Genomic DNA, 15275 nt, shown 5'->3' on the forward strand with positions numbered 1-15275 from the left:
AGTTAGATTCATCACCATTTTTGCATTGTAGAGTTACGGTACCATTAAGCATTTGGCCCACTCTTTTTGAAATAAGAGAAAAATGATTGAAAATATAATCAGTTATAATAACAGTTGGCTCTACTGATTGTGTCCATCTCCACAGCATTACACTAGTGCAGGAATGCTTGATATGGAGATAGCACATTCCAATCTTGGTGGTGTTGGGAATTTTGATCCTTATTTTGCCACACAAGGTTAAGGATAGGTGTCAGCTTTTTAGTTCAAATTGTAACTAGATCGAAGTCACTAAACTGGATCAGGTATCATTCACCAAGTTGCAGCAGGAATTGAAGAAAACAGGCACTTGTAACAAGTCATGCAGACAATTCCATAGAAAGTGAGAAGCTGTGACAGTAAAGAGAACACTTGCATAATACTGGCTCCATGATAATTCCAGAGGATGTGTTGTCCAGTCATTAATGGAATACAGTGGACTATCATGTAGTACATACTTTGAAATTTTTATGTAAGTAGGTAATGAATTACTTTTATTGTTTTTATTCACTGGCAGGCAGAAGAACTCCAGCTCTCAGAGGTTTCTACGTACCGTGACCTGAGTGCATGGAGGATATCAATACCCTCTGTCGAAACTCAGACAGACATTAACAGCAAATCTTTTCCTGTGTTCCGTATTGATGTTCAGCGGATAGATGTTCGAGAAGAAGGTATGTATATGCACTTTTTTATGTTTTAAGTTAATATACTTACTTATCATAATTAGACAATTATTTAAGTGTTTGATTCCATACATGATATTTTTAGAGAATTTTAAGCTGTCCGAAACATTTGGAAACTCTACTGATCTCCTTTGTTCAAAGCTTAACATAAAGCATAAACATCTCTAAGCTCTAGAAAAACATGAAACCCTCATTATTAATTGATCATGCTTCTTGACAGTTAATGACAAGATTCTTGCTCCATTCTGTGTACTATCATAACATTGTGAAAGAAGTCAGTATTGTGGAAGCATTTCCTGTTTCAGGCGTAAGTTTCACTTTTTTATGCCACACACAGAGACACCAATGAAACTTGAAAAATCTTGTTACATAATAGATAAAAATAATAATTATTAAAGTGTATTAAATGTAGCTTATATCTAGTCAAAAATTAATATATCTGGTTTTAAGAAGTGGCTTGGTGCGTACACTAAATGGAGGCTCTCATCACACTTACCAGCAAATCTAGAAAAAATATTCACTTTCTCAATTAATTCAGATAGTGTAGTCTCTCAAATAAACATTGAGTCAGGCTGTACTGCTCCCAAAAATTGCTTTTTTGCTTTATCTACACTCTTCATGGGATTACTGATTTCGTTTGCTTGCACAGTGTTTCTCTGACATTATTGTGTCCTGTAGTGAATGATCTAGATAAATTGTAACAGTAACGTAGAAGATTCTTCAAACTAATTGTTAATGTTGTTGCCTGCTACTCAAATATTTTTAGTTTAAGGGAACTCAGCCCATGAAAGCTGGACAAACTGAAGTACAGATAACAATAACAAAAGACATCAACTGTACTAGTTTGGTTTTCAACTAGACAACATTTCAAGGGCATGTGACCGAGTGAGATGGTACCATGCCTAAGAAACCTGTGCTCACATTTGGTGGTAGGGGGGGGGGGGGGGGGGGGGGGATGGCAGTTCCAATCCCCAAATGGTTGTCCAGAGGACTTGTATGGTTTCCTGTATCACTTAAAGAAAATGCTGGGATGGCCGCTTTGGAAAGGATACATCTATTTCCGTACCCAACTTGAGTGTGTCCACATTCTCTAATGACCGTTTCATGTTTAGGAAATTAAATTGTAATTTTTCAATTTTAATTTCACTCTTGAACCTTTCATTTGTTATATCATTGCTTCTTTGATGCATAGATTGAACATAGGTTTGAAAGACTACATCCCTGTCATTCATCATTACATCATTTTTAATCTGAGCATTTCGTTCTTGGTCTTCCACTCTTATTATTCCCTCCTGGCTGTTGTATGAGTTGTATATTATACATCTGTCCCTATAGCTTATCCTTATTTTTCTAAGAATTTCAAACATCTAGCACCGTTTGGCATTTTCGAATGCTTTCTTTCTTTCTTTTCGTCTTCTTCCTCTTCGCCTCCTCCTCCTTTCTCCCCCCCCCCCCCCCCCCCCCCCCCCCAAGGCCGCAAGATGACAAATCCTATGAATGTGTCTTGATTTTTCTTTAGCCTTACTTTCATTATCCACCACAATGTCAGAACTGCCTCTCTGGTGCCGTTACCTTTCCTATAGCCAAACTGATCATCACCTGACACACCCTCAGTTTTCTTTTCATTTCTTCTGTATATTATTCATGTCAATAACTTGGATGCCTGAGCTGTTAAGCTGATTGTGCAATAATTCTTGCACTTGTCAACTCTAGCAGTCTTTGGAATTGTGTGGATGATATTTTTTCTGAAAGTCAAATAGTGTATCACCAGTTTCATACATTCTACACACCAATATGAATATTCATTTTGTTGCCACTTCCCCCAAATGATTTTAGAAATTCTGATGAAATGTTATCTATCCCTTCTGCCTTATTTAAGTCTCCCAGAGCTCTTCTAAATTCTGGTTCTAATACTGTATACCCTGTCTCTTCAATATCGACTCCTATTTCTTCTTATATCACTTCAGACAGGTCTTCCTGCTGATAGAGGTCTTTAGTGTACTCTTTTCACCTATCTACTGTCTCCTCTGCATTTAACAGTGGAATTCCCATTTCACTCTTAATGTTACCACCCTTGGTTTTAATTTCACTGAAGGCTACTTTGACTTTTCTATATGCTGGATCAGTCCTTCCGACAATCATTTCTTTTTCGATTTCTCCTCGCTTTCCTTGCAGTCATTTCACCTCAGCTTCCTTGCACTTCCTATTTATTTCATTCCTAAGTGACTTGTATTTCTATAGTCCTTAATTTCCCTGAACATTTTTGTACTTCCTTCTTTCCTCGATCAACTGAAGTATTTCTTCTGTTACCCATGGTTTTTTCACAGTTACCTGCTATGTTTTTCTTTCCAACTTCTCTTATTGTCCTTTCTAGGGATGTTCAATCATCTTCAACTGAACTGCCTACTGAGCTATTTCTTATCACAATATCTATAGCCTTAGGGAAATTCAGGCATTACCTGGACAAATGCATTCCCAAACTTTCATTACTCTACATTAATTATCTTTTGGTGTTGTGATTTTTCCATCAGTGTAACAATCTTTTCTACAGCCACAGTTTCAATGTGTTGCTTTGTCTGTGTACACACTATTATGTCACTCACCAATTGTCTCCCATCCTCTAGCAGGCTTGATCTTTTTATACCCAGCTGATCATTTCGGTGGGACTACTTTTTACATAATATGGTTCAGATACTAGCTATAATTTAAGTTGCAAGGTAATTAAATACCACATATATTGTATTATCAGAGTGAAACAAAATTACATGATTTAAGGCAAAAGCTTTTCTAGAACATTAACAAAACAGATCTCCAGGACATAAATTTTCAGCTGCAGAAGCACTGCTATTTCACAACTTTGGGTTACAAAGGTTTATCTTTGATAAGTGATACACAGTGTAGATGACACACTTGATTTCTAAACACCTCAATTTAAACAAATATCTTAGTACTCTTTCCTTTCCCCCCTTTGCCCATCTGTCTTTTTCCATTGTACGCTATCCTATTGTTTATCCAATAATCTGAGGTCCTAGAAGACTCATGTACTTGGTCACTAAATATTTTTTCTGTATTGTCAAATTATGGGCTCTAATTCTGAAGCTAAATGTTCCAACAAATTTTGTTCAGGTGAATGTCTGCTGCTACCACATAACATGAATTTAATCTACTTAAATTACAGCTGTTAACGTCAGTACCCCACGTTTTCATCAGCTTGGCTACTCATTTTTTAGTCAACTGTTGTTTTAGAATAACCGTTATCACATATTATTTATGTGACAGAGATTTCTGAGTAGAATGCAAATAATGAAAGGAGTAAAAATAACCTCTTATCCCATAGTTGAGTTTTTAAGTGGTCGACAGACATACAAACAAGACTGATATGCTTGTTGAGCATATGGACAATGACCCTCAGAGCTAACTAACAACACTAAACAGACCCATACACAGCTAATTTGTCCTGATTGGCTACATTGTATTGGAACTGTAATCCTACAGGGGTGAGGAGTTATCAGATGATGTGGGAAGAACAAGGAGGAGGAAGGGATACTGATGTCTGTGAGGTAGAGGCAGCAGGGAAACAGTTGAAATGTGACAATATATATACCCATTGTAGCGCAAGCAGTGAAAGTATCGTCTGGCATATAGTGAAGTGGTCATGTTTGTTTGTGGGGGTTATAGAACAGTGGGAGAGGAGAACAACAGATGGCTAGATGGTGTAGGACAGATTTTTTTAATGTGTTTAATGTGGGATGGGTGGCACTAAAAGAAGTGGGTCTACTGGTGGCTGATGGACGGTATATGGACATAGATATTTATGGAGCTACCTAACAGGTGGAGTGTGACATTTAAGTAGGTAGAATGCTGAGCCAGATAGGATCAGGTGAAATGGTAAGTATAGGAGTAGTTGCGGCTTTGTAAGGACGAGACTGGTGAGTCTTCATCTTCAGTTCATAGCACAAAGAACCATCATTGGACCTGAACTAGACATATTTCTACATGGGTAGCTAGAAAGGTGTATTCCAGATGATCAATAAGCAGGTTGGCATATGAGGCTGCCCTTGGACATTCTGCAGGTTTGATATCAGACAGTTTGGTTTATAGATATTAGGAAGCACAAAGAAGGTGGATACGTGGGGTGCAGGGAGAGGACAGAGTCCTAGATGCGGAGAATAGGAAGACTGTGTCAGGAGAGATGTTCTGGGTTGGACCTTGAGATTTGATGTTATTGGAGGTTATACTGGACATCTGGGATGGGATAATTGTGGCAAGGCCTGTAGGTGGAAGAGTCATAAAATTAGCATATGCCTTATGCAAGGTGATGTTGTGGTTCATAATGACAGTGGGAGAGCATAATTATCACTGTATTTGTAGTTACTTGTAAGTTATATGTGCCCCTTAGGTGGTTCTAAATGGTAAGCACCTGAGAGAGCACAATCTCAGGTGACTGAGTACATGTCTGTTGAATACAGATCTATGTGCTACTCAGAACAGCTGGTCCTCTGTAATTTTAAGTTCGTTACATACTTCAGTGGCCACTGTTGGTTGCAGCAGTGGACCATAGAATATCACAGAAAAAGTTGTACCACATGCTAAAACAATGGGAGGTTGTTGTGGTTAAACAGTCATTATAAGGCAACCTGTGGGGTTGTATAACACTTGCCCAGGTAATCAGGACTCTGCTTGAGTTAGTATGTATATCTACAGCTGCTCTGAATGCCCATGTTGCCTGCAGCAAATAAAAATATTACCCGTGGATCAGCTGGGCCATTGGATAGTAGTAACACTGAACTCAGTAGAGGTAGTGAAGAGTTCAGCTCTTCTCAACATCTTCTCAACACACACATTCAACACGTAATAGTAACAGAATGTAGATCAACTGCCAGAATATGTTTCTAATCATAAAGAGAGACAACAATACATTAGAAAAGTTTTGTCTCTCTGTATTTAGAGGACTTTTTATGGGATTCTAAAATTGCTGAAGTCAATAAAATGCCTCCAAAATGGGAAATTTGTAGTGGAAATTGCTGCTTCACATCAAACAACACTGATAAAGAATTTGAAGCAACTTGATGAGTACCCAACACACACTAAATTTCAGCAAAAGTGAATTAAAAGGAACAGTGGGGAGCCAATGGAGTGACTGATGTACAAAACATGAAAAAAATAATTAAGGAACTGCAAAGGACAACTAGCTGCATTTATTTTGACTTTCAGTTATCCCGAATATATCAAAGCAGGTTATACATGCTTCAAAGTCTGATTTGGTATATCAAACGCTTTAATGTGCTTAAAATTTCAGCAATTTTGGAGACACTTTACTGGTGTGTAAAGGTCAGCCAACGTACAGAAATTGTGACTAAGATCTCCAAACACCCAGCACAGTTTCATCATCTCCACCCTCGTACGTTAATTGGGATGAGAGTCATACAGTCCGGATTCAAGATTGTCCCATCACTTGAAGATGTAAAAGATGCAAGAAATTAAAGTAACACATTGAGTACCTTCCAGCAAAGTGGAGGAAAAATTAAAGAAAGAAAAGACAAATATAAGGTGCAACAGGCACCTATCTGTGCAACATCATTTGTGACCACTGTGAAAAGCTGACACAAAAAGTTAACATATTGACACTGAGACCAGTTGTGGGAAAAAAATTGCACTCGTAGAAGTGCAGTAGCTAAACCTTCCTTAAGGAGCTAGAGAGACCTATACTTGGTAACAATGGATAGTAAACCTTGTGCACCCAAAGAAGAGATAAAGGCAGATATACTGACATCTGCACAATAGTACAATCGTCATCAATAGTTAAGCAAGGAATAAAAAGTTGATAACATATAGGACTCAGGCCAAAACCATCTGAACACTTAATATTGGTTTTATCTGATGACATTTCTGCAGTTACACCTTCTGATCAAAAGTATCTGGTCATCTGTTAGTGGACATAAATGTGTGGTGTGTTGTCCTTTGTCTTTATGATAGCTTAAACTTTTCCAGGGACACTTTAATGAAATGTGTGAATGTCAGATTCACATTCCTTATATGCCTTTGACCACATATTGTAGAATAGGCTTTCTCAGTGATAGCACATTACAGTAGCAATCAAAATATGAAAATTAATGGTCATCTTACATGTACAAATTAAGTATCTTTAAAGCAATTATGCAGCTTTTAAATCAGAATCTTAAATATAAATTTCAGCAGTACACATATCACAGAGTTGTATCGGTGGAAAATCAAGATGGAATAACAACATTATTATGAAAAGGATAGTTCACTACTCAGCAGTTTAGATATATTCAGGCTGCAAAATTCCTCATACACTTTGACTCTCCGAGAGTTCTTCAGTCTTTAAAATGATGGTATCCAACCGATGTAGTCCGCATTATTCAGGGAGCCCTTCTCAACCTGCAAATGTTGGGGAAAGAGGTTTCATTCTGCTGGGTACAAGGGCATGTAGAATTCATAGAAATTAATTAGTAAACATGGAAACCAGGGAGGCTTATAGTGATAATTAGGTGGATCAGTGGCCATCCCCCTGCATGTGATAATATCACTGCTCAAGCACAGAATCATGCGAGAAATTATGGATAATAATGTATTCAGCTAGAAAGTCAACATTGTGACCATGGTTTTCCTTCTTCTACCCACAAGGCAAGATGAACTGCTCCCCTTTTATCTACATGTAGAACACAGTCCTGAGAGCCATTGCTTTCTTCTGCAGTGTGACGATCATCCAGTGTATAGTGCTTGTTGTGGCAGTTTCAGTGTACCACAATTTAAATGGCTGTTTTTATATTCAATTAAGAGGTCCGAGTTTAATGTACCTGCCGATCTGCCCTCTTTGTTAGCTGGCACTGAGACAATTATGTTAAAATCTTAAATGAAAAACACACACAACAATGATGGAGCCTCTGTAGTAGGAAGCATGATCAAACTAGGGAGTGTTTTAACACAGTGGATGGCTACTCTTTCTTCTGCCAAGAAATCATGGTTGAATGGGGTATGAACTGGGAGAAACATGTTCAGTGTTAGCTTTTGCTCAATTTTGGCAGATGGTTGGTTTGCAAGAAAATTTTTCCACTGTAGGGTACAGGTGAAGGGGAGTAGATCTTCGACCAGTCTGGTGTAACTGAATCTGAGAGTGAGGCTGAAGGTGTGAGATCTTTGCAAAGGACTAAAACTGCTGTGGTTTTGGGATTCTTGGTGGATAGGCTGACAACAGTATTCAGGGTTTATCTGAATTTGTGGAATGTTGTTTGGGAGTCTCAGGCAATATGGCATACGTTAGAAGTCAACTAGGGATGGTCTGGGTGCTTTGACATTGAGGTGAGAAGGTTCACTGAGAGCAGGATAGGTACTGTTGGACAGTGGCATTGCAAGATGGGCCCAGGGTAACAAAAGATTGAATAACGTTTGGACGTGTAGTTTGGAGTGCTCCTCCAGTTACTGGAGAGCAAAGACTACCATTTGAGTGATGGGGTGATTATGATTGCATTTAGCATGGAAATTTGGTTTTGTATTACTGGGTTGGTGACGTGTGGCTGGTGGAATCTGAAAACTTGTAGATAATTGTGAAAAAGGTGAGGATGGTTTGGTATACATAGAAAGGAATTTTTATGATTAGGCCCTTGGGGAAATTCCATGAAAACAGCATTCCAGGGACAGGATGAGGAACTGAGTTTTAGGTAGAGGTGCAGATTCTTTTCTGAAATGAATTCACATACGTAGGTAGGTGGACAAAACTGTCAATTGCAAGTGGTACGTAGCTGTATGAAGAGAAGAAGAATGTAAATGGAGTCAAGGACAATCATTGGAGGGGAGCCTTGCAAGAAAGACTGGAGACAGAGCTGAGACATAAATATTAATGGCAAAAATGCCAAATAAATGTGTAAAGCAGACATAGAGAGTAGACAAACATATGAGTGATTGTTGAAAGCTGTTTGATAGGATGCGCAACGAGAATGCTAAAGGATATCATACTATGGGCTACAGGATATTTACTTGATGTAAAAATATTTTGTTGCCACTCTGTGATTGTCCCTACTTAACAACCATGGTATGTGGATCAGCCCCCGCCCCCATAATCTCTGAAGGGCCAACTGGCAGTTAGCGTACCTTTGCTGCTACCTAAGTGGCATCATTCACAGACCGCCCTCTACACTTTTAACCAGTCCCATGCAAAGGCTACATAATTAAATGTGATAAGAAATAATGTTAGTAGTGCTATGCCTCCTCTGTGGGAACATATGCCTTCTCATCGCAGATGTGGGTCAAGCTCTGTAGCATACTGAGTCACCAGAGATCAACAATTGTTCTGTCTCTCCTGCGCTGTGGTGGTATTTCTGCTGATGCGTCTATTCTTGCTGAATGTCTCAACAACACTGCTGTCTTCTTTCTTCCCAGCTACCTTTTGAACGCATAAATGAGAAGTCGAAGACATCGCCCCCTTAACTCTGAATTTTATAATGAACATTTTACTGACTGGGAATTACTTTAAGCTTTCGACTCATCACATGATATGGTTCCAGGTCCTGATCCAATCCATAATCAGATGCTCCAACATCTGAATGCAACTCACAGACTCCATCTACGCAGGATATTCAACCTATTTGGTTAGAAGGTGTTTCTACCCTTCACAGTGATGAGATAGTCTCATCACCCTAATTCTTAAATCAAGGAGAAATCCAACATTCATTGACAGCTACCAACTGGTTAGCCTCACCAACATCATCCACGATCTGCTTGAATTATGGTAGTCTGACAACTATGCTTTGTGATGGATTCTTCAATCATGGGGTCTTTTGTCCTCATCAGTGTGGTTTCCGGAAAAGATGATCCACAACCAACCATCTGATTAGGTTGGAAAAGACAATCCAACAGGCTTTTTCTAAACATCAACCTCTCATTTGAGTTTTTTTATCACCTACACAGTCAATAAGACACACCTTGGTGCTTTTATATTTTAATTACCCTTCAAGACTGGAGCTTTTGAGGCCGCCTTCTTATATTAATTTGTCAGTTTTTATATCACTGTTAGTTTTAGGTTACAGGCAGTCCCCATGGGTCCAAGAGAGTAGCATCCCTTAGGGCTCCGCACTGAGTCACACACTTCCTTATCGCCATCAGTGGGCTAGTGACCTCCATCAGGCCAATGGTTATCACCATGTTCTATCTTGATGACTTTTGTGTTTGGTATAGCCTCCAGGCTTTAGGCTTGGCTGAACACCAGCTCCAAGGAGTCATCTGAAGGACCTCCACTTGGACCCTTTCCAATTGCTTCCAGTTTTCTCCTGCATAAATGTGAATCGTGCATTTTTGACACTGGGTCAGGATTTGTTCTGACCCAGAACTCTGCTTTGGGACTGAGCACATGGACGTATTACTCAGTCCCGATTTGATAAAAAGCTGACACGGCTTCCCTACATTCATTAACATAATACTAGCTACAGGCAGAAGTGTAATGCTTCTTTGCCCACTCATCATGGGGTGCAGTTTGCACTACACTGCTCTGTATTTATGAGGTCTTGGTCTCTTTCAAACTGGACTATGGTTGCCATGTTTTTGGATGCAGTACACGATTGTGGAGTAGACTGGCCAGTGGCACTTACTGGACAAGTCCCATAGGCACTATCCTACCCAGGGCAGGGATCTTGTTTATTCAGTTCCTATGGTACCAACTATTGCCCACTTAATATGGAATCACTGTATGACAATTTCCTATTCATCCTACTTATCAATTCTTTTTTCATACAGGAAGTGTTAATACCAACATTCCCCTTGGCTTGGTTTCTCCAACTGGAATGCAACTCGAAACACTCTGCTGGGACCTCCACATACCCCCCCCCCTCCCCCCTGCCCCCCCCCCCCCCCCTAGAGTGGGCTCCCAGTGTACTTCCATGCTCTCCTCCTTGGTTGGTACCCATTCCATAATTAGGACCAATTCAAGGACCTATTATTTCATTCACCCTATACCTTTTGGCGTCTGTTGCTCTCAGTTCCTCTGAAATATCATGGTGCTACCATCATTTACATTGACAGCCGTAACAGCATGAATAAGACAGGGTATGCTTTTACATTTCCCATCGGTCATGAACAATATGTTTTTAGGGCAGAGCTGATCGCCATTAACAGAGCCCTACATTTTATTAAACAGACTGCCATCAGCTGTGTTTTAATTTGTAGTGAGTCAGTTGATAGCCTCCGGGCTACACACAAATATTATTCTTGCCATCCTATAATATCCACTATTCATAATCTTCTCTCTGACCTTACTGCTCAGTTGTCTTTCTGTGCACCACAAGTTAGGCAGGTATCCTGTGGAACAAACTGGCCAACCGTCTGGCTAGACAAGCAGTTACTTACCCAACATTTACTATGATGATCTCAGGTGCAGATTTATGGGATCAGATAAGGTGTCTACTCATTTGGAGAGGGAACAGATCTAGTGGGCAACTGTCCCCTCCAATAAACTCCATAGTATTGGGGAGACTGTAGCTGCAGTCCTATCCTGCTTCTGTTTTTTCCAGAAGACATGCATCACCCTATATCATCTTCACACCAGATTAACCAGTAGTTTTATCTTATCTAATTAGCCACCCTCATGTAGTTGTTGTGGAGCTTGACACACATCTTAGTGAAATGCTTGCTCCTTCTGGCTGTTCACCTCAAGTGTGGTCTTCTGGACTTCTTGCCTCTACAATTGAACTGATACTTTATTTCCAGGGAGAAAGTGGTAGTTATTCTCAGTTATAATGTGTTGAACTCCTTTCTGGATGAAGATGGACTTGGACTCTACCTTCCCATCAGCTGCCATGGTCATCCCTCTTTTACACTGCTTTAATTACATTTAGATGTGAATATCCCTTTCCTATGCTGCACCCTAGTTTACTTTTTGGGAGTTTCCTTCATATGGCACTCTGATGAAGGCAAGACCTTAAGGATTCCTTGCCCTTGGTACTAGTTGCAAAAGAACAGATGAACAGGATTGTATGCTCCCTCTGAGAATGGGTTCTGTTTTCATCTTTTATCACATTGACTATAATAGATTGGGGTGGGACAGTTGTGGAAGGGATGCCTCCCACCCCATGCTGATCCCCAGGGTCACTTGATTGTGTTTACACACCTACTGACCTGATTATTTCTCATGCCTTGTTTTACTGTTGGAAGTGCTATGGGTGTTCATTACTGTTTTAGCCTTTTCACTTATTCTGCTGCTGTCTTACATTGCATTGGACAGGCAAGGGCAGAGAGGGGGCAGATGGGAGGAAGGTACCTCTCAGTACAAATAAGCTTGTGGGGATACAATTGTATCTCATCTCTGGCATTGGTATTGCTTTCAGTGCCTTGATTTTACCACTCCAACATCATAATTGAAGCACCAACTCCAGGTGGGCTATCCTTTGGACAAGAGTTGGATGACCTTACTGTTTAGACCCTTAAACACCACTGCCACCACAACTACCTACACCACAAACCAATCAACCAACCAACCCATCCACCAATTATTTCTCAGCACTCAGACAGTATAGGTAGATAGGCCAGTGTACCCATGTTTGTGTTGTGTGTTTATATTAGTTAACTTCAAGGGACATTGCCCAAAAGCTCAGTATCACTTTTGCTTATACGAGTGTTGCGCTCTACGTTACTTTTACTCCTTTCATTATGCGGTACTGTTTTGTTATGTATCCATATTGATTATAAAATACGATATCCTTACTTTCTAAGACTTGTAGAATTCTGTTATTACAGAAATCATTTTAGTCCCAAATTTCTGAAGTTTTTTTGCAAGTTTGGCAAATATCTGCAGCACTTCATAAGAGCCTTCAGACTTTCCTATCCGGGCTCGTAGGAGAGGAATGCCTTGCCTAGTGCCTGCTGCCCATCTGTGTACAAAATGCCTACATTCTCTAATCTTTGATACCAATTTTTATTCAGACATTACTGTTTTTGTCTTTCAAAATCTCTGTTCCATTATTGGTAATTTCTGTTTATTGTTCTATTCACTTACTACCTTAATTTACTCCCACATGCGGATATACTCCACTTGTCCCATCCAGATTTAAAGTGCCTTTTTCCTGGTATTTTTCATGTTTGATATGTACTTCTTTCAATGTAGGTGCTAAAATCCTAGTCTTCTTTTTTTTCTTTAGATGATCCGGAGTCATATCATTGGACTGTGGATAGAAGATATAATGATTTTTATGTACTTGAATCAAAGCTGACTGAATTTCATGGTGAATTTACTGACATACACCTTCCACCAAAGAGAGTAATATCTGGACCACGGGGTGTGGAATTTATGGAGTCAAAGCGACAGGTGATGGAAGACAAATTTTAATAACTGATTGCCACAAACAGTCAGAGATGAAGGTTAACAAATATGATTTGTAAGATATTGTGTCAAATAGAAAATTCACCTTTGTAAGCACCAGCCAACAATCCTCTCTCTCAAAACATTTAAGTTACATCATATCATCTGTGTTACGTTAAAGAAGTGTAAGTGCTGTGCACTATCTGATTGGAAAGTTCTCCCATGCATTATTTACCATGTACCCATATATAAATAAAAGTGTGGGTGTGATAATACTTGCAAACTAATAAAATAGAAGTAAAAATTGATCTCTTCTCATTGTTACATCACTTGTCTTTGAGTTTGTCAAATACATGTAATATTATCTGCATTCACAGACTAGTGTGTATTTGCTAACTACCTCAGATCACCATCATTAAATTTGCACTTAAGACATGATCATAATGAGTGCTCATACAGCCAATTAATTATGAAGTGCAATGTCATATTTACACATCAGAAGAAAAATGCACTTAAGAAAACTTCAGAATTATTACAAATAGACAGTGTAGCTGGGCAGTACTTTATCTTCAGGAGGTGACATTCCATGTACTTGTAATTTTACATTCACACACAACACGCGCATGCACACGCACACACGCGCACACACACACACACACACACACACACACACACACACACACACTCTCTGCAACCAATAGAGCAATTGGTCTCCTGCTCTGTCAGCCAAACCCCAACTGTCAAATACTTTACTATGAAATTGATTAATTAAAAACATATGCTGTATTGTTTAGGTGTAGGGATGCAAGCTATTGGCCTTTCCCATGAGAACCAACTGCCAAAGAATTCCTTCTACAAGTTGCACAGGTATATTAACAATTTTAGTATTTCAGGAGAGGGTGATGTCTAGAGTAGATATGCCATTGTGGAAATACCTGCTACATTAACCCCAGAAATTGGTCATAGTAGTGAATCTAAAAAGTGATGCAAATATGGATTGTTTCAAGTCTTGGTAATTTCTCATGTTATACCAGAATGCAAATAACATTTTCACTCTCACTCCAACCATGTTGTTCATTTAATCATGTGGTCAGAAGTGTCAAAACACAGAAACAATCTTGTAGCTCTTAAAATGACAGTATGTCTTGTTATAGTCCTAGAATATGGATTTCTACCGTTGATGGTATTTACGGTTTGCTCCAAGTTGATTTACTGTTCCCTCCATGTTGTCACATCTTGCTTGCTAGGTGAGAGCAGATTTCATTCTGCCCCTGTCCCCTGTCCTACTTCAACAAACTTCACTGTCCAGCATTCTATTACTATTCTCTTGTCCATTGTGTTAGTTTTCCAACAAACTTGTTCGTGAAATGCTTCAGAACAATAATGGTAGGTTTATGGTTTATAGCCGGCCGCGGTGGCCATGCGGTTCTAGGCGCTGCAGTCCGGAACCGCGGGACTGCTACGGTCGCAGGTTCGAATCCTACCTCGGGCATGGATGTGTGTGATATCCTTAGGTTAGTTAGGTTTAAGTAGTTCTAAGTTCTAGGGGACTGATGACCTAAGATGTTAAGTCCCATAGTGCTCAGAGCCATTTGAACCATTTTTATGGTTTATATCACTTCCTGAATCATGTTCACTGTCTGAGTAACTCAGATGATATTAACACTGTGTCAGAAAGGCTGACAGATGACTTACAGTTCCTGTATTCAACTTATAACAAAACAGGGGAAACCTCAGGTTGGAATATCAACCTGTTAGGAAAAGGATAGATTGCTACTCACCATAAAGGTGGCACCTTGCAGAGAGGCACAGTAAAACAAGTGTGGTACACTACAGCTGCCAGTGGTAGCAGTCATATGTGCATAAGGTCAGCTTGCTTGTGTGTAAGTCTCTCTCTCTCTCTCTCTCTCTCTCTCTCTCTCTCTCTGTGTGTGTGTGTGTGTGTGTGTGTGTGTGTGTGTGTGTGTGTGTGTGTGTGTGTGTGTTTGCTGAAGAAGGCTTTGGCCAAAAGCTATTATGTGCAACAGTCTTTTCATTGTGCTTGTCTGCAAGCAACTTGAAATTAAGTTTTTTGTGTCAGAAAATTGTGAGATACTACCCTTACTTTATAGAAGAAAGGAGAAGGGTAAAACCTTCTGCTAAGAACAAATACAGATAATATTGTAAAGGCTGAACAAATATGGTTAGTGCAACAAGTGACCATGCTCTGTCTTACAGCTGTGACTTGTACAATGAATGCAACAAATGGG

General features: G+C 39.5%; 1 protein-coding gene across 2 annotated transcripts in view; it reads left to right on the forward strand.

Annotated features, from left to right (window-relative positions):
- The window catches only part of LOC124595492 (sorting nexin-14-like), a 197820-nt gene that overhangs the window by 112857 nt on the left and 69688 nt on the right, over positions 1–15275 (forward strand). For both annotated transcript variants that reach the window (XM_047134255.1, XM_047134256.1), the window contains 2 exons: positions 554–707; positions 12866–13032. In XM_047134255.1, coding sequence (XP_046990211.1) covers positions 554–707; positions 12866–13032 — 321 coding nt within the window. The remainder of the gene's footprint in view (positions 1–553; positions 708–12865; positions 13033–15275) is intronic.

Source organism: Schistocerca americana, chromosome 2 (genome assembly GCF_021461395.2).
Source record: "Schistocerca americana isolate TAMUIC-IGC-003095 chromosome 2, iqSchAmer2.1, whole genome shotgun sequence".
NCBI classification, from domain to species: Eukaryota; Metazoa; Arthropoda; class Insecta; order Orthoptera; family Acrididae; genus Schistocerca; species Schistocerca americana.